Source organism: Xiphophorus couchianus, chromosome 12, assembly GCF_001444195.1.
Source record: "Xiphophorus couchianus chromosome 12, X_couchianus-1.0, whole genome shotgun sequence".
NCBI lineage: Eukaryota > Metazoa > Chordata > Actinopteri > Cyprinodontiformes > Poeciliidae > Xiphophorus > Xiphophorus couchianus.
The window spans coordinates 15,059,711-15,083,854 of NC_040239.1; the positions used below are offsets into that span (position 1 = coordinate 15,059,711).

General features: G+C 37.0%; 1 protein-coding gene across 3 annotated transcripts in view; it reads right to left on the minus strand.

Annotated features, from left to right (window-relative positions):
* Nucleotides 1–204: 204 nt before the first annotated feature.
* The window catches only part of LOC114154878 (netrin receptor UNC5C-like), a 205,206-nt gene continuing 181,266 nt past the window's right edge, over nucleotides 205–24,144 (minus strand). For 2 of the 3 annotated variants that reach the window (XM_028034347.1, XM_028034348.1), the window contains 6 exons: nucleotides 20,279–20,447; nucleotides 15,148–15,381; nucleotides 10,620–10,769; nucleotides 10,328–10,492; nucleotides 7,326–7,504; nucleotides 205–4,007 (listed from right to left, as the gene is read on the minus strand). In XM_028034347.1, coding sequence (XP_027890148.1) covers nucleotides 3,845–4,007; nucleotides 7,326–7,504; nucleotides 10,328–10,492; nucleotides 10,620–10,769; nucleotides 15,148–15,381; nucleotides 20,279–20,447 — 1,060 coding nt within the window. In that variant the 3' untranslated portion in view covers nucleotides 205–3,844. The remainder of the gene's footprint in view (nucleotides 4,008–7,325; nucleotides 7,505–10,327; nucleotides 10,493–10,619; nucleotides 10,770–15,147; nucleotides 15,382–20,278; nucleotides 20,448–24,144) is intronic. The other variant, XM_028034349.1, reaches the window with a different exon arrangement.

The following is a 24,144-nucleotide window of genomic DNA, read 5'->3' on the forward strand; positions in this document are numbered from 1 at the left end:
ATCAGTGCTGCTGAGTACGCAGCATGTAGAACAGTGACACCATAAGGACTTTTTAGTTGTTTGATTCCTTCCTTCTGGCTTATTTTATCTGACTACCTCTACAGTTTGTGATTCAGAAAATGTCTCATAACATTGCAGCACAAGCTCCAATAGCTAACTTTTTCCAGCGGTTTTTTCCACAAAAACACACAATGTAGGACAACGTTTCAGCATTGCTTATAAATATAATTTATTAATTGTCTTAAAAATTCTTTCTTACACTTTGTACAGAAAATAATTAGAGGAGATAGAGAGGCAAGCAGTCAGCAATATTAAGCAAGACTCTTGAAGCGTGCCAGAGTTAGCTAAAATGGACCAATACTATCCCACACTAATCAAATCAAATCAAATCAAACCACTCATAATAAAATAAAATGCAAAATTACAAGGACAATTCTAGCTATAGACTTCTATCATGATAACCAATATTTGCATAGTAGACACTGCTTTTACAAAAAAGGAAAAACTCAAAAGAACCTTTAAAACATACAAACTAGTATCTAATTGTACTGCTTTTTAAATTCTGAAATATGCCAAATATAGTCAACAGTACACAACTGTACAGATTGTAGATAAAAAATATTTTTTACATATTTTTATATCTTTACACTACTTTCTTTGTTTTCACAACATGAAGGACAATTCAAAGGAGATATGGATGAATCCTCTTTTGAAAGAAAAAAACATTTTTTTACAACACAAAAACACAAAAAAATGCTCATTCTGCTGGTAGCTGTAAACGCAGAAACAAACACGTTCTTTAAAAGAAAAACAATTTTCTCCAACATGTTTACTCAGTTGAAAAATAGATCTACTATGACTTAGCTTTAATGTGTCACAATACATCTTTGACCCTTAACTGTCACGAGGACAGCGGTGTCCTTTTGGACCCAACATGTAAGCTTTTTGGGAGTGACGGTGTGAAAGGTGTTTCCATGTTTTATATGTGATCTCAAACAAACAGATCCAAAGAGCTGATGGTCTAGGCTTGTCTTCACATTAAAGTGTCTCAGCCCTTCCCTTTGATTTCCTGAAATTAGAGGTTCCATAACCACCAATTTGTACAATACCTTATAAAAGTTGCCGCATGTCTTGAGCTTTTTCACATTTTGTCAGATAAGAGCCACACAGTTTATTTTATTTTATTGGATTATAATTATTTTTATTTTTTTGTGATTTGCAAATGTCAAATAATGCATAATTGTGAAGTAGAAGCAAAATGAAACAGTTCACAAAATGTCTTATAAATAAAAATCTAAACTGTCTAGATTGTCAAGGTTACTTTTACCCCAAATAGAATCCAGTGAAATTAATTCCCATCAGAAGTCATATGATTAGTACACAGATTTTACATATGTGGAGTTAATTTTCACTATAAATCCCTCGGTTCTGTGAAGGCCTCAGATATTTGTTAGAGAAAATTAGCAAACAACATCATGAAAACCAAGGAACACAATAGATAAAGTTGTTTAAAGGTGTAGGTGGAATCATTTGCTGACATGGCAGTTTTGTTTCTCAGCAAATATTCTGGTCTCTAGATGTGCAAAGCTGGTGTAAACATACTCCATACTACTGGCTGCTGTGACTGCAGTGAAACTTTTGACTTGCTGTTGGGGGGGAGGAGGCAAAATTTAATTACTTAGGGTTGGAAAGTCACAAAAATCCCAATAAAATATTCTGAAGGTGGCAGATGGTACGTGACAAAGAGTGAATAGTTCAAAGGGTACAAATCCTTTACAAGGCACTGTAAATGTTCTAATTCTGATACTTAAAACATAACTATTCAGAGACCTTTTCATAATGAACAACTGGATTTACATCTGTGCAGGAGGTCTAGATCTGAAGTTTCTTATTGAACAAAAAATTGTAAAAAAGAAAATGTTTGGAGGACGACCACAGGATTTCCACATAGTATTTTTTACCCTTTAAATTTGTTTTTTTTTTCTTTCCTTTACAGATCCTTTACAGAAGCTCCTCTGCAAACTAGATGTTCAGTTATATATGGCATGTCTCCATACACCTTTGTGAATATTTTATATGCATTTCCCTTGAGCTGGATGTTCATGTAGTCTAATTAAATGATAAACATCATACACATCTCCAGGGGCATCTGACAATTATTCATAAAACACAGAGCTGGAGTTTTTCATTTACATAAAACTGTTGACATGAGTCAAACTGAACTTTTGAAACAGTCATACTTTATTTAACAAAGGCCCCTTCAGTTCTGTGGATTTTAACTTTTCCAAACAAAATGCTTTGCTCTGGATTTTTAGATGTCAACAAATAACAGGGAAAAACAGTGAAAGATATTCATTAATGTAGTTAAAACAATACATAATAAAATTAAAACAAAAATGTTTATGCTATTAAACTATTAATAATCAAAATAATATTATGCAAACAATTTTATACCCATGTATTTACACTGTGAAGATGAAAGAGGAGAAAAGTTTCATTTTAAATGCTGTAATTCTTCCAAGGCCACTAGATGGTGCCAGTGACCAACAAAGTCACAGTTGGACAATTTATCTGACATCCTGTGAAAATGAGGAGAAAAAACACTGTCACGTAATACTGAATTTGGTTCACAACTGGATTTAAAAAATAATCTTCGGTGACTTGTTTCCCAGAGTTAAACCCTCTCCAGAAACAAGCCTGAACTGCCAGCCAGGAACCGTCCAGGATGTAAAAAAAATTAAAAAAAAGTTGGCATCTCTGTTGCACAAAGCATGAGTTGTCAGGAAAATGATTTTCTTAATTGAAATATGAAAGCAAAAAAAAATAAATAAAAATATACAAAACATAAGAGGAGATGAGGTGCTCTTTCTTTTGAGATACTTCCACAGCAAAATACGACAAAAATATTTTCCGCCGGCGCCAGTTTCAAAAACAATCTTTGGATTGGCTTGTCTGACAAATGATCTTGCCTTTCCTGCTCTCCTGACCCAAATGATTTAAAATTATTGAGTCTATTAGAAATCATTCTATGGGGTAAAAAAAACTGTTTCCTCAGACTTGTTTCCAGTCAGGATTCCTGATTAACAAGCACTGTGTCAGAAAATCTGTAGCAGAAAATGAGCCACGCATACAGACAGCGTGATACAAGGAACGTTCCCTAAGAGACGATATAAAGACGAAAAACTGTACCAACAAACACGTACAGCCAAGGCTTATAAGATAAGAGTCTTCTTCATCGCTGCTCTGATTATCTGCTTTCCATCCAGATGGTCACCTGCCCGCTGCTTCCATCACTTTATGTTGATGTCCTCCCTCTGTTCTGTAATCAGTTTAGCTGCTCTCTGTGTTTGCTTTCATCTTTGTGAAGAGTCTACCTGCATCTTTGTTTATCCTCAATCTAGCATTCCCTACTCCTCTGTAATTGGTTTACCTTTGCTTCCTTTATGATTCTGTTTCCTTCCTATACACGATTTCAAGGTCAGTATCTCCATTTCTGCTTACCTTTTTTTTCTTGTCCCTGTTCATCATACGAGCAAGAAAGTAAGTGCTTGGAGAATATGTGATTTTTTTCCCTCTTGTATATACGTGTAGACGAGTATATATTCTCTCTTGTATTCATGACTCCCAAAAACTCACACACTGATACACATCAGCACCTGCTTGAGCACCTATTTCTTTCACTGCGACCGCTTAATTGCCACTGTATTTAAACAGTGCTGCTCAATCACTGTGGTGACAACTTTTCTTTGATTTTGCATCCGATCGGGTTATCCGCAGCACCAACCACGGACAATCCACATGTAATTCTCTGGAGTTTTGCCGTCATAATAAAAATGTTCCTTTGTTAGTGTTCTGATGTCATGGAGGCAAGGCTGCTGTCGTGACGGCCCATTTCTTCCAGTACAGCGGCCAGTTCATTTAGATCTCCATCGGGAAAATGTTGGGCTTCCCAGAGATCCAGGATGACACCTGTAGGACTGGACTTGGTGGCAAAGTAGTTCAGGTATCTAAAAAATAAGGAGGGAGTCAAGAAAAGGTTAAAAAGTTCATAATGCGGCTTGAAAATTATGAATATATAGTCAATCTGTCATTGAAACCTGAAGTATGTACTGTATTTTGATCTTTTGACACAAACGATTATGAACAAATTAGACAAAAAAAATCTAAAAATGTTTTTTCTCCTCATAAATGCGGTGACAATTCAATAGGGAGATGCAACATGTGTCACGAGTCAGGACGTCAGTGACTGCAGAGGAAGAGTCTGACACTAAGCCATCTCACACAAAGGTCTCGTTGCAGCTTTGAAGTTAAAAACCATCATATTTCTGTCTCATGGGGATAAAAGGAGACTTTCTGTTCTGTAAATCTTGTGATTGTACTGTTGACACACTCTGGTGCCATTTTAATAAAAGCAAAGGATGTACCATAATTTCTTATGGTAAATTCTTATGGTTTCTAATTTATTATATATGCCTAACAGCACATTTTCATTCAACAATTAACAAAATCTTCCTTACATTGTTTCTTCCTTATTTGGACTTTATCTGTTTCCAATAAGGAACAGCTCTTAAGTGACCTCAGGGGCTCAGTTTAAGCTGAGTACGGAAGAACTTTCCAGTCATAAATGTGGTCACTCTGCGTGTTTAGGCAAGGAGAAAGCTGTAACAGCAAGCCTTATTTTGATGAACGCTTTGACAGATCGGTGACAAAACAACTTTCTGAGACTCTTATGAAAACTTGTTTTTTACAGGAAATGGGAAAGTAAACAACACATTTTCTACCAGTTCACCTGCTGACCAGAAATCACGGTGCCCACATTCACCAGCTGCGTCATGAGCAGGAAGGCCGTGGGGACAATGATTTGCACTTGTGCCTAATTATCCTCTCAATATCTGGCTCTGGCTTTGTAGCAGCTAGCAAATGAGTCTGAATCATCAAGCCAAGCATCTGTGTATAGCTGACTGGGTAATGATAAAACTCTGAGATTGCTACCTGAAGTCAACTGGAGGAAACAAAGTCAAATTACCTATTTAGTTCTGCAGAGACTCACTTTTTCTTTTTCATCAACAATAAAGTGTTGTCCTTTGCATTTCATAGAGGGATACTAGAAAGAGGCTTTGTGTGCAGGGTGAAATATTTTCTAAAAATCATAGGTTGCTAGTCACATCACAGAGCTAGCACAAAGATACTTAGATAAAAAAAAAAAACAAGTAAATATTTAGCATATTCAGCTCCTTTTCACACTTTGTGGCAACCCTTGTAAAAATGTGTAAAGAGCTTAAATTTAAACGTACTGTATATTTTACTACAGAGGCATAGTCTCACACTGAATAATTTAGAATACGTCTGAGTACATTCAGGGTACATCTGTTCAGAGGTGGAAACTCTCACATTCATGGATAATTACTTTTAAAAAACCTGGTGTCACACTTACAGACACTGGTCACGTTTCTTATTTAAAAATACAACTTAACCATCTTCGATTTATACATTACTATCTAACATTGATCATAATGTTGGTAAAACGTTGTCACCTGCTTAAATATCAATCTTCCACCAATCAAAATAGGGAAGAAACACAGAAAACAGGCTATTCAATTAAGGTAGATTTGTTTTGACTTTCATAAAAGCAGAAATGAAAATAGTTTTTCCCTTAAACTTTAATCAGAAGATAAATATGTAAACTTTTTAGTGCACTTTTAAAATGCCATGAGGCCAGCAGAATGTGTTTCATATATAACAAAACAGAAAAAAAAGCAAAAAAAAACAACAACAAAAAAACCAAATGCGTTGAGCGAAGCAAAGAGAGAGGAGGAAAAGATACCAAGGAAATTGATTTTATGAAGACGAGCAGACGCTGGAAGAAGCAAGAAAAAAAATATTGAGTAATAAAAGAGGAAATATAAATGAACAAGACAAAAAAAAGTCAAAATACAAATTAAGCAAATTAATACATAAAATATGATTATTCTAAAGTTCACATTTAATTCAAACAACTATTATAAAATGTTATTAAGAACAGAAAAAAGTTCAAGTAATAAAATTATTTCAAATTTATAGTTTTATTGGAACCTAAATGTGCAGTAAAACTAGATATAAAAGTATAACGTATAAATAAATTAAAATATAAAAACTATTGTAAAAGTCAGATAAAAGATAAAACTTTAGATTAAAAAAAGAATAGTTTTTGAGGCCAGCCCTCAGATGAGAGCCATAAAAAGCGAAAAATGCATTGTTACTTTTTTCTTCTTACTTTAAGCTATACAAATAAACTTTTTACAGGCCCCAAAAGGATCTGAATGATCATGTGATAAAATGAGATGTGATACTACAAGCACTGATGACTTCCAACCTTAAACTCAATTCTAAAATGTACATGAGCAGAGAGCGTAAAATTAAAGTGACGTGAACTCTTTTGCTTTTGTTTGCCAGCTTTTAAGGAGATGATTTCTGGAGTAACTATAGAGGGGCTAAATATTTTATGAAGACCAGAAAGAAGAGCACTGAAGTTTTATCTTCTGCAAGGTATAAAAGCCTATATTAGATTGTTTGCATTTATTAGAGAGAAAAACGATCAAGGTGATAAAATGTGCTTCTTGAAGAAAAAAATGTAAACAAGACTGAAATGTAACACCAAGATCTTTAATTTGATCAATAGTGTTCATTCCCATAGTCTACGGATTTTTTAAAAATTGTACATTACTCTATTTGAAAGTTAATGCAAATTATTAAAAGCTCAGCTTTGTCCTGACAGACTCATATCTAAAGTAACAGCAACAAATTCAGAGTTTAAAACAATTTGAACCTGAAAAAAAAGGTCAGACAAATATCAACAACTAATGACTTAATCTTGCCACTGCACATAATGAGGGATATGAAAAATTAGGTAAAAAAATTTCACTCACTATAAGAGAAAGCCAGCAAAAATGAGATTATGCATTAATTAAGGCTCTTTAACAGCTTATGTAAAGGCTTTGTCCACATTTTTGCAAGGATTCGATGATTGTTGAGGATGCTGTACTGGTACGCTATACATACATATGGAGAACATGCAAACTCGCCTCAGAAAGACTCCAGAACCTCAGGGTATCATTCATGAACAAAATTTGCAGCCATTGAAAATAAAATAAGAGAAAATAAAATCTACTACTTCAACAGTTCTTTTCAGATGACTTGCACTCTGTGATTTCATCAGCCAAGGCGAAGCTAAGTTCTAGTCTCTGTAGAAAGTTTTCTGACTAAATAAGTAAAATCAAGTGAAACACCCGAGGGAGCCAAGCAAAACACAGAAAAAGAAAACAAATAATAGTAAATGTGAGTGTTACCTGTCCAGGTTGAGTTTGTGAGCCAACATCCTCCAGTCGTTGCCTCTGGTCTGTGGTGCATCCAAACTGCCACACAACTTGTGTCTGATGGATAAAGGAATACGGAAGGCATTAGGCCCCATTAAGGTTGTGATATTACTGGCAGGGTCCATCAGGGATGTGTCTATGCACTGGACTTCCTGGAAAGATGACAAAAGGGGGTCATGAGACCAAGTAATTGATTTAAACAACAACTGTTGTAAACATTTATATTATGCACATAGTTTCATACTCAGAACATGTTTCTAAAGGGCTCTACAATACTTAAACATCTTTGTTATTTATATATACCTGTCAATAGCTATCCACAATGCAGTTCAGCTAACTGTATTTCAAATTCAAGTACATCCATTTCCTTTGAGGCAAAGATTCTGCTCATCTCTCTTAAGCTTGTCTTTTGTGAGGATAAAATTACACAGGAGAGTCTTCATCAATACACGAGGAGAAAAAACACAGAAACCTGCAGCCACTTCCTTTCTCTCCCTCTTTCCTGTCAATCTCCATCTGTTTCTAAGCCTTCACATTATTCTGCCGCTCCTGAGCTGAAAGGAGGATACAGACTAATGAACGTGGTTTGGCAGAGGGACACGACAACTGTCATTGTTGATGCAAGCGATTACTATTTGCTGTCTCTATTTACCCTCAATTTACCACCAGAATTTCTCTGTGGATAGAGATGAAAGGATTAATGCAAAGGGACATCGCTGACTATCTGCCGAAGTGATACATGCTTTAGATCTGCTTTGCTCTCCATTGTTCAGCACCACAGAATGATTGAGGATTTCCAGAATTGTATTTAGTCTATGACATGCACAAAACTTACTAATGTATTTTTCCATGTTTTGATGCTTATCTTTACACCAGTCAAACATCCAGTGAGACTAATGCATATTTTTGGTCGGTGGCCTATTTCAAATTGATAAAGAGGCCTGCAATTTTCACTGGTATCGCAGTTGCAAATACTGTCAAGATCTAGGAAGCAACATCCAAAACCCTCTACAACTTTAAATTTGCACGTAGAGTAAATTTCCATTTAGAAACAAACATGGTGGTGGTAGTATTATGCTGAGGGTGTGTTTCACTACAGAAAATAGGTTGGATAATGACCTAGGAGGAACTGCCCCCTAAATTGTCTACTTCACTACAAATCAACAGTTGGTTGAAACGTGGGTTTTAGGTGTTTCAAAGGAACACAGATGCCAAACGCGCATCTCTGTTTATAGAGAATCTATAAAGCCAGTTAACATTAAGCTTCTGGAATAAACGTTATCAGGCTGAGCTTAAGAGCCAGGTTCGTGCCAGTACTCCAGACCTTTTAAATGAGGGCTGTATTATTCATGGACGGAAGAGTGATCAAATATCTAGGACGATTAATGCAAGAGGTCTGTTGAAATTAACACAATGTGTGGTTTATCCACAACATGCTAAAATAGAGTTAAAATATTCACTGCTGCAACAGTAACAAACTCTGAAATCAGTTTGGGTTTTTTTCCATTTAAAAGTACTGTAGTAAGATAAATTGAGAACTGGACTTCAGGAATAAACATTCAAGGCACTTTGATTTGCAGCTTTAGCAGTTTTAGAAATGGCAGGGCACTTAATGTCAAAAGCTACCATGAAGCATGCCAAAGATTGTCACTGAATAGAAAACTGTCTTTGACAAATTATTATTTTTTCTTTTGCTCTGCAAATTCACAGAAGTGTTTCTGTAAGTTAAAAACTATCCTCACAAGGGAGCATACAACTACTGCCTCCCATAATGTAGTTACGGCACTTCCAATACCAGTAATGTTTTACTAAAGTTTCTGCATTGATTTGCAACTTACAGTTCAGTCTCAACCACTACTGCTCTAAATAATCCCAAAAAACTACTGTGGATCAGGCATAAAACCGTCCACTCCAAGCCAAGACTTTTCAACCACCAACAAAGGAACAGAGTCAGTAAAGAGACATTATAGACCATCTCTTTGGTATTAATGCTGTTGAAGTAAAAAAGCAGGGTTGAACTCTTATATGTCAAAGCCTCACTCAATCACACAAATCCTTTACTTCTTTTTGTGCAGTCATGTCATATACTATAAATGTAATAAAAATTAAATTTCAATACTGTGATTTGCCCTCTGATGGTTCTGATAAGTATGGCTTTTGAGACTGGCTGCCACATTGTCAGCTGGTGGAGAATACTATATATATACGTATATACATTCACATGTGGCCTTAAGCCACATGTAAATGTTTGCCTGTATTTAATTACTGCTGAAAATTTGAAAATGTGTACAAGAAAGTAAACAGGCATATTAGAGTGCTGGCTTTTATTATACATTCAGTTCTTTAAGAAAACATGTTGGCTGTTATGCTCATTTAGCCAATTAACCAGTAAAGAAGCGAGGAAAAAGGACAATTTTCTTACTTCTTTCAATGTGGAAAAAGAAAAACATCAATTTAACTGTATATTCATGGTTTAAAAATGTCAAGATTAACAATAATAAAAAAACATGTCCACATTAATACGTTGTTACGACTGGCTGCAGCAATACTGACAGACACACACATACTTTCTGTGACTTTGTGGTTACACTCCAATACAAAATCAAAGAAGAGTTATTCATGTCACATGACGGGACCTGTAGCGGTTGTATGAATTATTAAGCAGAGTCACAGAACCACAACAGGTACCTTGACTCGCTGTCATGGAGAGAAGAAAAAAAAACTGTATGACTTTAAAATCTCTATCGTAGGACAAAGAACTTGCAGGTAAGTTACCACCAGTGTTACTTTAATTTGTTGAGCTGTTCTGCTTATTGTAATTATCTTCTGCAGTTAACTTGAACAAGCGGTATCAGCATAACACTGATATGCTGATACCGCTGAGTATCTGAGTTTGCTTCTTTTGATGCACATTGGGTTCTAATCTGTGGAGGACATAAATATTTAAATTTGCAAAAGAAAATCTAGAAACATACCTCTTCTAATGTGCTGCTGATCTGAAAGATTTGGCCTTCTCCTTCTACCTGCCGAACACAGAGCTTGCAGCTGATCTCTGTGGTGGCTGAGCTCAGCCTCTCCAGCGTGAAGGTGGAGTGAAGAGTTCTCTGACATCCACTCCACACCTGGTAAAATGGTATCTCCTGCAAAGCATACACGGGTAGCATAGCATTTTGTAGCATTACATAAATCAGTTTTGCATATAAAAACAAAGATATACAGTACTACTGAGTATGATTATTTCTATATTGGCCCCTGCATTTTCCTCACCTGATATTTTGCAATAAGTTTACTCTTCCAGTGTGTGTGTGGCACATCATGGATTGACAGTCTCAGATTGTGTGTGCTGTCTTTGAAGTTCAGAGTCTTTGGTTCATCCAGTAGCTTCCCTCCCATTTGAGTCTCCATCTGAAGAACCTCCTACATACAAAGATCCAGTAATTAAAACTCACAATTCTTCCCTCAAGAAAATAATTTAATAAATAAAACAAAACTACTTAAACATTTATCTGGAGGTTTGATATTTTTGTCATCCATAAACCACTGTACAGGGCACTTATTTCACAATGACAAACTCCTACATTTCTGGTTGTGCTCCTTGGATTTAATCAAAGCTGTGCAGCAATAAGCCAAAATCATTCTTTACCATCCTCACTATCTTAATTATTAATGCTTTAATTGTCAGTAGACTTCTGTGGTAAAATACTAGAGAGGAAGTGTATCTAAAATCAGGCAGAAATAGACAGTAAATGCAGAACAGTTCAGTGTTTTTTCATGCTAGGATACAAACACTGTTTTCACACTGAAATATTTATAATAAATCATCCTTAATTTATGGACATTTACTCAGGAGTATATTCCAATATTGGGAAAATTCTGATTTCAACAAATATTGTTGGTTACACAATTCCTGGTACACCTACTGTCAATAAATTGTTCTGAAACTTGGATTCCTGCTTGTGCTCAATTCAGCTCAACTCAGAGGTTTTGCATTGCATGTACAATTGGTGTAGAGACTGAGATGTTCTAACTCTAAACCAAAGCAGAAAGTTGATTTTTTAACTATTGTATAATGTTTTGTAATTTATTAGCTATATGTTTACTCAGCTGATAGACTGAGTAACAAACCATCTTCAGATTACTTGCAGAGCCCTTCAGAATCTTTTGAAAAGTCCTGATATTCCTAAGATTTTGTGATGTCTTTTACTCCAACATGGTTCCCAGGGCCTTTGGAAGAGAAACAGGCCCCACAAGTATGAACATTTCTATTTTCTTTGCTGCTGTTTTACTTTTTGCCTGCTTTAGAGCATTACTTTAGATATTGCTGAAAGAACATAAGAAAATATGATACCCTTAGAGTCTTAATTTCATGGAAGATTCTTCTGTGTGTAAGGTTACTATATAAGACAACTTAAACCAAACAACACAATGTTCAAGCTGAACAGAAAAGGAGTTCTTCAGTCACAGCCTCTTATTTTTTGATAATCTCAAAGTTGTCTTTATTGCTGGTTATGCTAGCAGCTGTTAAATGTCAATGACAATAAAGGTCAAAGTGAAAGTCTTCTTGGTGACCCCTCAAAATGAGGTTGTAATAAATAAATATTGGTCCTTGCTAAAGCCTGGTGGCCAGTGACTCAAAGAAATTAGCTTGTCATGTTTAAGCACATCGGGGAAAAGGAAGACATAGTTTGGCTTATATACTAATAGATTACCACGACAACAAATTTGTTGTCGTGGTCACTGCTGTTTCTTTAACCGTCTGATGCATGACATATTGACTATACAGTCTTCCATGAGTGGGTCTTTTTTGACCCGTTTTTAAATCAATGTGTTTTTATGCTACTTTTGTCATTTTGATTCAAAATAATGTTTAGTATGATACTTTCTGCTGTGTTTTATTTAACACAAGAATTATTTCATATTTGCAATATTTTCATTTTTCACTTTTTTAAGCATTTTCAGAAGAAATTGTAGAACATCTGTGACAATTTGTAGAACATTTTTAAAACGAAATGACAACAGCAATGTTGGAACAGCGTCCATTATGTGTGTGGGCAAGGGGAGGGGTATGTCAGTATTCTATTTCCTTCCTTCCTTCCTTCCTTCCTTCCTTCCTTCCTTCCTTCCTTCCTTCCTTCCTTCCTTCCTTCCTTCCTTCCTTCCTTCCTTCCTTCCTTCCTTCCTTCCTTCCTTCCTTCCTTCCTTCCTTCCTTCCTCCCTCCCTCCCTCCCTCCCTCCCTCCCTCCCTTCTTTCCTTCCTTCCTTCCTTCCTTACTTCCCTCCCTCCCTCCCCAAGGCATTCCTAGGCCACCTGAGAAACATAGTATCTCCAGACCTGGGTCTTCCCCAGGGGCCTCCTCCTGGTGCCCGGAACACCTCACCAGAAAGGCGACCAGGAGGCATCCTAACCAGATGCCTGGATCCTCTCGACATGAAGGAGCAGTGGCTCTACTCTGAGTCCCTCCAGGATGACTGAGCTTCTCTCTCTAAGGGAGAGCCGAGACACCCTAAAAAACTAAAACTAATTTTGCCCGCTTGTATCCGTGACCTCGTTCTTCCGGACATGACCCAAATCTCATGATCATAGATGAGGGCAGGAACTTAGACTGGTAAATCAAGAGCTTCGCCTTTTCACTCAGCTCTCTCTTCACCTCGACAGACCGGTACAACGCCTGCTTCACTGCAGACACTGCGCCAATTCGCCTGTCAATCTCCAGCTCCACTTGGGGCAGGACATCCTCCTCGACCCAGAGAAGGCACTCTATTTTTTTTCAGCTCATTTATTTATGTATTTATTTATATAGCTATGAATTTTTACTTTATTTATTGAGAAAATAAAAGACAGAACCTTGAACACATTGATCAACAGGTTTTGCATGTCATTCAACATATTTTCTCTTTTTGTTTTCTTATCCAGGGTGTCAGACACACACAGAGACACACACACACAAATAATACACATGCACAATAAAGTAAAGGCAGTAATGTGAATTAGCTTGGTTAGACAACTAGTGTTAGCTAACTTCAAAGAAGGCTAATAGGTTGATTTGTGACAATAACACTGACACAGCGCTGATGATTGACACACACACACACACACACACACACACAAACATTTGTGAGGTAAGAATAAAGATAATACTTATATGTAAGAGTCCTTGCTTTGTACAATGTCATTATTCAGGGGTGAGACTTAGAACTCAGTGGGAATGGTTCACAAAAAAATGTTTTCCTGACAGTTGGGTTACCCTAACCCTAACCCTAACCCGTTAAATTCCATAAGAAATGAATGTGGGTCCTTTTGAACCCACTTATGGAAGAAATGGGTAGTAATACAAAACATGATATTTCTTGTTATTTCTTTAATATTTCAGGTAAATTAAAAATTTTTATTGCATGATATCAATCACATGAATGTTGAGGAATACCAAGTGATGAAAACTTTTCATTATAAATATATTTCAAAAACATGACCTCACCGGATCCAAAAGGACCCACTCATGCATCAGGGGGTTAAAATGTCCCCTCATGACTGGCTTCTTTCAATTTGAGCTGTCTACTGAACACTGAATCAAAAGGTGAAGTATTAAAATGGGCAAAGTGTCTGCTGCAGCCTGAGGTCTGCATGTAGAATGAAGACAGTCTCAGTGCTGCGCTGATTTGCACTTCCAGTTTGTGGCACAAAATATGTTTTATCAGTTATTTATCATTTGAAGTGATGTTTAAAGTATATTATAAAATGTTTAAATGAACAAAACTAGTGGGAAGTCTCCTCTACCCACAAGTCTTCTCTTCATTTTTAAATTGCACACATTTCTTGTAATGAAAAGTAAAGGAAGTCATAAATAATTGTCATTTTCAAACTCCTTTGCTATCACTGTTTGAAAGAATTGTGGAACTATGGCAACAAATCAGCATAAAATATAAAGCTGTGCATTAGTTGTTTTATTTCTTCAGTGAGAATTTGATCAATTTAATGTGAATAAGAAGTCTGTACTGAGAAGAAAAGAATCAACCAAACTTCCATTAGAAATTTAAACCATCTATGCAACTCCTATAAGAGAACCTTTCAGACACTTTAAGGTGTATAAAAGTACATGCAGAAAAGGAAACATTTAAAGGCTGTTGAACTGCAGGAAAAATAATCAAATGAAGGCCCACAAACACTAAGATATATGTTTGCAAGAACAGCTTTGATGCCTCCTTTCTTTTCTCTGATCAACCTCAGACAAACTTCACTTAGTCGGCTCTCAAACTTCAGCTAACCCACGCAAACTTTTCATCATTAAAAGTCCACCTTTGAACTTGGTTTTCAAGTTACAACTGTTTGCTTGAACTGGTAAGACTGAGTGTGTGTTGATGTTTACGCGATTATGTGCATGGCTGTTTGCCACAGTGACACTTGACTTATCACTGCACGAATAAATTACCAATGTTAATCTCCGGTATCAGATGGCCCCTCCGGTGCTTTGATTTTGTTTAAATTTCTAATGCATCTCTCTTTTGACATTGCTTGACCTGTTTTGTTTACTGCTTCTCGGCACATCTCCACAAGACGAGGGGTGAAGATGCTTCTGTTCATGACTTTATGCAATCCATTTTGTTCTAGCTCTAATACAGCTCATTTCAAATGCAAATCCTAAGAGAGGAATATTAATATGATTGGTAAAAAAAGAACTCTTTACTGCTTTGCAGCATTTAAAACACTTGGCAAATGTTTGTGCTTCAATAATACCTTCAGTATCAAGTATTTTTTAAAGAAACTGAACTTTGAGTACATAGAGTTTTAACACATTACCTTAAGTGCGTCCTGAGTGTCGTCCAAACAATAAATCCTGATGTGATAGTCCAAAGTTGTGCATGAGACGGGCCCAAAAACTGCCAGTTTGAGCCTCTTAGCAGCTGCTTTGCCTATTGACTGGCCCACCAGGCAGTACGTCCCCAGTGTCTCTGTCAAAATGTGACATGCCTCCAAATCCATCTGCACATAACAGGGGGTGGTAAAGTTTTCCTCTCCCACCACAACCACATCCTGTGGAGACCACACAAAAAAAAATCACATCATTATTCTTTAAAATTGTCATGCTTAATTTATGTCTAAGATGACACAAACTGGGAATTTGTTTCTGGCAAAACAAGATCAATATATTGCTCAAATCTGTTTTGGAAACATCAACCCCAATAAAGTCATCATTCACTCAATCCCACACTAAATTTAGTGCTTACCATAAAAATACCAGGTTCTATACCAGTGAAGGAACAGTAAAGGTTTCCAAGTACACAAGTTTGCTAATAGAGCAACAACCTATTTAATGCCGTTTTCTCTATATCCCAAACTGTGGGGATATAGATAGTATGTTGTGGCGTTAGACATCTAACAAATGTATATATTTTGATCCAAACCATTTTGCAGTAGCCCTGGCTGTATATTTAGAGTCACTGCCCTACTTACAGTTGAACATCTACCTAAGTCTCAAATGTCTTGCAGTCCCTAAAAGGTTTTCTTCCTGCATTTTTGTGTAATTAGTCCCCATATAACATTTTTCAACTTTGAGCAGCTTAATTGTTTGTCCTGAAGACAAACATTCCTACCACATAATGCTACACCCATTAATCTTCACCGTGGGTTTTATTTGCATTGTTAGGTTTTTGCCATAGAGCATGTTGCGTTGAAACCAAAAAGTTTTTGATTTCATCTGATCTTCTACCACACATTTATTATCTCCCCAATGGCTTGTGAAATACTGCCCATTGGTCTTGCCAATCAGAAATCAGGCTGCATCAGAAAAGCAGCCTTTCCGATCACGGCCTCAGTTTAAGTGGACAGAAATGTATGACAAAACCTACAATCAGTTGTGTTACAGGTTTAGTTGTGCTAAATTATTGAACAACGGATTTTGGAGTCCACTGTGAGATGTTCAAAGAGATTGATAACAAAACTCCAAAGCCTTGCAGAACGGCTGTACAGTTGTAAGTACATAACTATTGCTGACGGCTCGTGGTGCATTCACACCACATGCGTTTCGCGTGGCAGGTGCACCTGGTTTACGTTCACAGTCTGTGTGGAGGCGCGTCACGGTGCGCTTCGCACATCTAGCGTCAAGCGCTTCTGACGCGTCTGACAAATAGGCCAGCAACAGAAAACAATGGCAAGAGCGATTCTGACGCATCTGACGCATCCTTGACCTCCACATAGACTTTGAATGTAAACCAGATGGGCCTGATGCGTGAGATGCTAGGTGTAGAGCAAAATGTCTAGCGTCTGTATTCATACACGTGTTGAACTTGAAGCGTTGAATGTGTTTTTGACACGCGTAATGAGTTTGGTGTGAACACACTGTCAGGGTTTTGTTTTTATGTTACCAGAGTAAGGGGGACTGAAAAGGGGGACCACAATTTTATTGTGATATTGACTGTGTTTGGGATGTAGGTTCTTTACAGGCATCACATTATTTAGTAATAATGTGATGTTTCTTAGGGGGAAACAAATTATATTGACATCATTAACTTTATGACCATAGCATTACAAAATGGAAAAATGTAAGGAATCAGATTACTTTTTGCATGGCACTGTAAATATGAGCTTTCTGTTGTAGTTAAATAGTGTCAAGAAAATCCGAGCTCATCCCACTTCCCCATGCTGGAGATTTTAGTTTAACAGTAATAATAAATAAAGTTATCTTTAAAATGAATCACTCAAGTGACATCAAGGCCCAACAGTAGACTTAAGTGTCAATAAAATAAATCTGGTTGTGTGTGTTGTTTTTGTCTCATGCAAATTTGCTTTAATTCTACTTTTTTCTATCTAATCATAAGAAATCATAGTCAGTCAGAGAGAGTCATGAAACAGGAAAAGCAGGTTTCCTGGAAAAAGAGGAAGTAAGTTTCCAGCCTGCAGATTTATAAAAATAGCTGAGACTATTCCTTAGCTTAAAGCATGAAAGTTTTAAAGAATGAAATCTAAACATTATTAGTAATTGGATAAGATTCAAAGTAAAATACTTATATTAATATTGGTTTACTTGTAATAATACTTACACTTATATTTGTGGGAACACTTACAAGAAAAACAAGTAACTGCAACTTTGGTATTAAATAATTAGAATCATGTATTATTCTTGGTTTCTTTTCAGAAAACATCTGTAATAACTCACATTAAGAGTTATTAATGTGAGTATTAATAAGTTGAGGATAATTAATAAGTTATGGTTATAAAATCATAAATGAATGCTAAATCAGAGAAGCTAAAGAAAATAAATGTGATATAAATGTGATTTTGACATTGAACTTGAAATGGTGTAAAAAGGTGTAACTGCAATTAAACATCACTGATATTGGAGGTAGATGGTAGGTGAAAGGTGAAAGGATAAGGGAAAAAGGGGAACTAACAGAAGAGCAGAGATGATCAATGCTTTATTTAGAAAATGTCATGCAGGCAACAGACACAGGAGGTTGAGCAACCCTGAGACATTGGCACAGACATCAGGAAATGTCTGTAAGACAGTGATGGATATGAGATCATCTGTCTAAGCAGACAGCCAATGAAAACGCACCAAAAGGGTGGATAAACCCTATAAAAGGTGGGTGCAAAAGAGGAACCGTTTGTTGGATCCTCCGGGCAGCTTCGAGCCAAGATCGAGATGGACAAAGAACTCTGCAGCTGAAGAAGAGCCGGGGCCACAGAGCCGAAGACTGTCCCGCTCATGGAGACCAACCCGTCTGGCCCACAACCTGTGGCTTCGAATCGCACTTCTCTCATCGGCTGGGTTCAGACCCCAAAGACAAAGATGAAGACAAAGGCAAAGACAAAGAAGAAGAACTGGTGCCTTTCTTCCTGCCAGCACCAAGTCCTGTGTGACCTCAGCATCCATGCGGAGAAGAAGCTCATCAGACCTACAGAGATCCCTGCCTTCGCCGATCAACATCTTCCTCCTGCTGCAGCACCTTCTTCATCATCAAGCCAGGTCTGGGGTTCGAAACGCCAAACTCCGTCCGTCTCTCTCAAAGGTTCCCTTTTTTAGTTCTCAGTGTCAGCAGTAGGGAAAGATAGACTAGATGATTGATTTTACTTATTTGATTATTTCTGCTACTGAATTAAGCTGTACTGACCCTTGCAAAAATGCCTTACTAATAAAATATTTAGCATAAAGAAAATCTAAAAGATGTTGTGGACATTCAGTTAATGAGTCACCTTAAAGTTCTTTAATGGTTGTAAAATAGCTGTGATGTTTGATTCTGGAGAGGAAGAGGTGGAAAATGTTTTTAGGTTGCTGGTAGCCCATATGTAAAACAACATCCTTGGGACTCGCCCGAGTCACTAAAACCTACCTGGTTCAATAACAAATGCACGTTGTAAAATAGAGAACGAGCGACCGTTAACAGGTGTGCTCTGTGAAACTAGTTGGCTGTAGGCTGCTCAGTCTGGCTAATTCACAGGGGGAAGAAGGGTGGGACACCTGGATGTAGGCCGTCAGAATCCAGGCGAATCGTTTCTCGAAACCAGCTTAAACAGAGTTTACTTCAGTTCTGGACAGGGTAAATCCCAGCAGATTTAGAAAACTCAATTAACCCATTAGAAGGAGAGCTGGTAGCACATCTCCCCTCTCAGAAGAGGAAGTACGAGAGTGAGAGAGTAGAGACAGAAAGGAGGGGGGGGGGGGGGTGTTGCGCAACAACAATAGTTAGGGGTAATATTGGTGCACTGAGTTCTCACTGAGTTCCTTTTAGTCTGGTAGCTGCATCTTTAGTTGTGTGAGTGAAATCATGAGTCCATGCCTGCAGGCACCAGCGCACTGTGGAATCAATGCGTCCTACATGCTCACATGTGATAAAAACACTGCGCTTCGATTTGCAGTTCATGTGGAGTTCTGTTCCTACAGACAAGCTAAATCAATACAGAGAGGTAGGGAAGCAATATGGTCTGAATCTGTTATTACTGGTAATCACAACCGTGGCTGCTCCTCCTGATATGAGGGGAATTCAATTACCTCCCTCGGCCTGTTTTGGGGAAAACTTTCTGATGGGAAATGAATGTTCTACAGCAATGAGAGAAAAAAAAAACACAAATCGACTTCATGATGAAATTCCACTTTCAGTTTTCTCATCTTTATTCAGTCTGCTCTGAAACCTCTTCTGCGCGTTCCCCTCTCATACATGCACACACAAAGACGCACGCGCACCGAATCTTATGCATGGCTAATTGTGCAGAGACATTGTGTTGAGCTGTGATAAGCAACAGAAGACAGCATACGGGGGCCTTGTTGACACAGCGATGCTGCAAGACAGCCTTATCACCCACACCCACACACAAGGACAGACACACACGTGCACGCACGCATTCATGCAGTCTCACTCTCACACATAAGAAATAGATTGCTGAGGTAGAGGCTTCATGCTGAGAGACATGTGAAGAAGAAAGAAGAAGGGAACAGGAAAAAGGAGGAATAGACACATAAGAAGTGAGATGAGAGAAGAGGAGGATAGCAGGAGCATAACAAATTGCCTCTGATAGGAGTCTTCAACCCCCTGCTTGTCTACTAGCCTGTAGGCACTTTCTGTTTACTGCATTTCCTCTTCCTTTCTTCGTTTTCTTCTCCCTTCCTCACCGGATACACACCATATCTGTGTAATTCAGCTTATTCTTCTAAGTGTGCATGTCTGTGTGTATAAACTGTGTGTATTCATGACCACATATTAATAATTTGTCATAGGACTGGTTCAGCTGTGTAATTATTTATAATACATCAACAGACTCTCTGTTTTGTGCAGTATTTCATTGCATTGGCACATCCACCTAGAAATATCTACATTAAATTGAATTAAATAAACCATCTGCACACAAGATGAAACCTCTGTGATAAAAGCTCTGTAACAGAATTTCAATATTCAAAGTGCACACAAGCAAACAACACACAGTGTTGAACACCCACCTCCCATTCTCCCATGGGCAGCTGGTTCTTGAGCTGTATGAGCCAGTCTTCGTGGACATTGTCTGCGCAGTGGTGGATGGTGAGGATCACTGGTCTAGTCAGCAGGACTCCTGGGGGTCCACAACTCACCACTGGGCTGAGAACTGTCTGGATGTCTTCAACCGGGGGTCTGGGAGTGACAGATAACACTTAGGTGAAATGACTGAAGAGAGAAGACATCCAACAGCCTGTATGTGGCACAACAGTTACCGTAAAGATGGAAAGCAAAAAATGTGTCACGGTTGTTCATATGTCTATGATGTGATTCCACACAATTCAAAAAGTGACCTATGAAAATAAAGGTGAAGCTTAAAAACAACTTTTCCTGGCAAAATGGAATCAATTTAAATTATCTCCTACCAACCAGGAAATAGTAGGTTTCACTATTAATGAATGAGTACATCTGAAGAAGAATGAATACCACTGTCTTTAAATTTGCAGCTGCAGCCTTTTCACGTACAACTACCCTGTAAAAATTTTTTATATCTACAGTTAAAGCATAATTATTAAAATTTCTCTAAAAGCTTCATATCAATATTTTAATTCAAAATGTAAAACATTGGGCACAGAGCAAATGTATTTTGGTATTTATTTCTGTTCATTTAAACAATTATGGCTTAATACAATTGTAAACCTAAATTAATTTTCTCTGAACATTTGAATATAACAAATGTTACATGACAAAAAGTAGTTTTATAAAGAATCATTGGCCTGCTGAAAAATCTGTCCATATACTTAACACTGTATGCACTCAGTAATTGGTCAGGACTCTTTTTGCATGAATTATTACATCGTTGTTCACGTCTTAAGGAAAACCAGGTTGCTTTTATTGCAAACTTCACGTTGTGTCTTGAGTTTTTTTTTATCTTCCTCTTGACAATACTCAATAGTTTCTCCACAGGGTTAATGTCAGGGGACTTTTCTGGCCACTCTACCTTAGTGACATCATGGTTATTAAGCCAAGCATTGGTACAATTTGAATAATGGGCAGGTACCATTTCCAGCTAGAAAAGGAAATCAGAATAAATCAGCTAGAGAGACAAGCTTAATAGTGGATTAGATCTGGGGATTTATGAATCACACAAAACCCCAGAATGTCTTCCAGGACAATTTAAAGTGGAATAAATCCTCAATGGCCTCACAAGCCTCCTCCACTTGTTTCTGTTTATAGTGCTCGAGGCTCTCTCAAAGAAAGTTGCTGTGACTTAGAATTAAATTTAACACAGTAGAATAAAAACAACCAATGAGATGGCTTCCACTACCAGTGGAAACTTCATACTGGACCCCAAGCAGCTTGGAAGCTTACCCTCTCCAAGCTTTAACCAGATTGTTGCATTGATTTTCAAATTAAATTCAAGAATCAATTTAAATCAATTAAATCAATTTAATCTTAAAGGGAAGCAACACATGCAATGTGACATGCTTAGCATTGTGTGTGATAGCATGTCAAAACAATCACACACAGCCCTGTTATGGTTATCGCTGTGCCTTGTAAATCTTTACCCAAATTCTTGACTGGGCTTTGCTTCACATTCATCTCAAGGCTGTATTATATTTTTTCCTTCCACCCAACCTTCTATTAATATAATTGGTTAAAGGACTCTCATTCCTGTTGTGGAAGGTCTCAAAGACTGTTTACCTATGTCAACATTCTTAGGCAACACATGATTGTGGAGGGCATAAGACTGCAATACTGCATCTAAAATTTTATTTTACAGGTCTTATTCTAATGATCAGACTTTTCATTAGCTGTAACATTAACAGAAATAAACGCTGGCAATATATTAACATTTGAAACAAATTGGTATAGAAACATTCTTATTTACTGAAATAAATTAAAGCACACAGCTGTCACAGCACACAGTATTCTGATCTCTGCTGTATGTATAAAGATTTTTACACTCAAACATTCAGGCATCCTTGAAAGGAAAGAGTTTTTTTTTTCAAAAATCAGTCAATGTGGCAATATGGCATCTTTTCTGTGAGAATCTGTGGAGGTATATATTATACAGTGAACCCTCGCTATAACGCGGTTCACCTTTCACGGCCTCGCTGCTTCGCAGAGTTTTTCGTGCAGGTTTTTTTTTCACAGTGCATTGTGTTCTGCGTCCTGATTGGCTAAACAGTCTCCACGCTTCTTCTCTACCTGTGTGCCAATAACGTTACGGTATTTAAATATACGTAATACAGCTTGGCAAATTTTGGCAAATATTTTTGCCCAGAAGAAAATAGAGCGACAACAACTACCGATAACTATGTTCTTCTCCCGAAAAAACACACCTGTACCACAGGCTTCAGAAGAAAAAGACACTAGAGAGCAGGAGTCAGGCCGCAGCGTCACAGTGAGAGGAACAGTGAAATACGCGAGTCACAATTTGTCCTACTGTACTTCGTATTGATGATTAAATTATTATTTTACTGGAGCTATTTGTAAGAAACAGTTCTGTTTGTTAAAAAAAATGCTTAGGCTTGAAAACAGGCTTTGGTCTTTGGTTTCAATGTAGAGTATTTAATTATGCTGTATAATAATTGTAAAAAAATAAAGGTAACTACTTCACGGATTTCGCCTATCACGGGTTCTTTTCGGAACGCAACCCCCGCGAAAAATGAGGGTTCACTGTATAGGAACTTATCTGTAGGTTACAACATAAACATCACAGAATAATTTACTTTTTACCCAATAGTCAAATATCTCATAATTTATTAGCATACAAGTCTAAAAACAACTATTTAAAGAAAAAAAAAAGTTTTTATTTTTCTTTTTTACCAACATAAATAAAAGAGATTGGAAAGAAATTAATTGAACATGATTAGTAAGCGTCATTCCAACAGAAAATATAACAAAATAAGTGTGATGCATGAATCAAAAAACAGAAATCAGAGCATCAGAGATTCATTGGGAGAAAGAACAGCACCGTCAGCCCCAGCTGGAGTCAGTACTTTCCAATTAAGACAGAAAGAAAATGATCGTCGTCTCTCTCTGCCTTTTATGGCACAACTGGGCATTGAAACCTCAAGCACTTAGTGACTAATGGCTTTTATGTTACAGTACAGAAACAGAATAGGTGTCTACTATTGTCAACTTTTGCTAAAAATGTCAGGCTAAGTATATTGGATTCCATTAGTTTTCATTATTTAAAAGCCTACTGTAATCTATACACTTTAACTAAAACATAATTCTTGTAAATAACAAATTAGGGTAATTTTTAACCCACAAGCTTCAGAATATACCACATTTACAGGTCAGAGATCAAATGTGTATTTATTTGTTTTCATGGGCTCCTACTTCTTATCAGTAATATTGATTCAGCCGATCTATCTCAATATTGACTCCTGAAACGTTCAAGTGAGGAGGGAAAATGAAAGCTAGAGTTAAACCTTCTTGCCTTTTGATTGCAGCTACAGTCTTTGATTCTACCCCCTAGTTATTTACACTTTTACTTATAAATAAGTGCAAAATTAGCCATTCCTTTTGTATAATAAGATTTAAATACATTTTCATTCAACTAAGAAGTTTGGTTTTGACAAGTAACATGGTCATCTCTTAAAATATAATAAACTATTTAAAAGGAGTGTTAATTTATTAAAGGTATGTGCATTTATTGTATATTTTATTGTTAAAATATTTATACTTTTCTCAATAATCAATGTAAACTCCTTAGTTGGCATTACAGCAAATAAGACTTTTCGAATAATTTCAAACCAGGGGAAGGTTTTTTCCAAGTTTTAGGTTAGGGAATATATTTTTTTCCATATTCCCACTGGTATTTTGACTATTTTTCTTCGATAATGAGATTATTAGGTTGGAAGGCCTCTTTCCCATTACT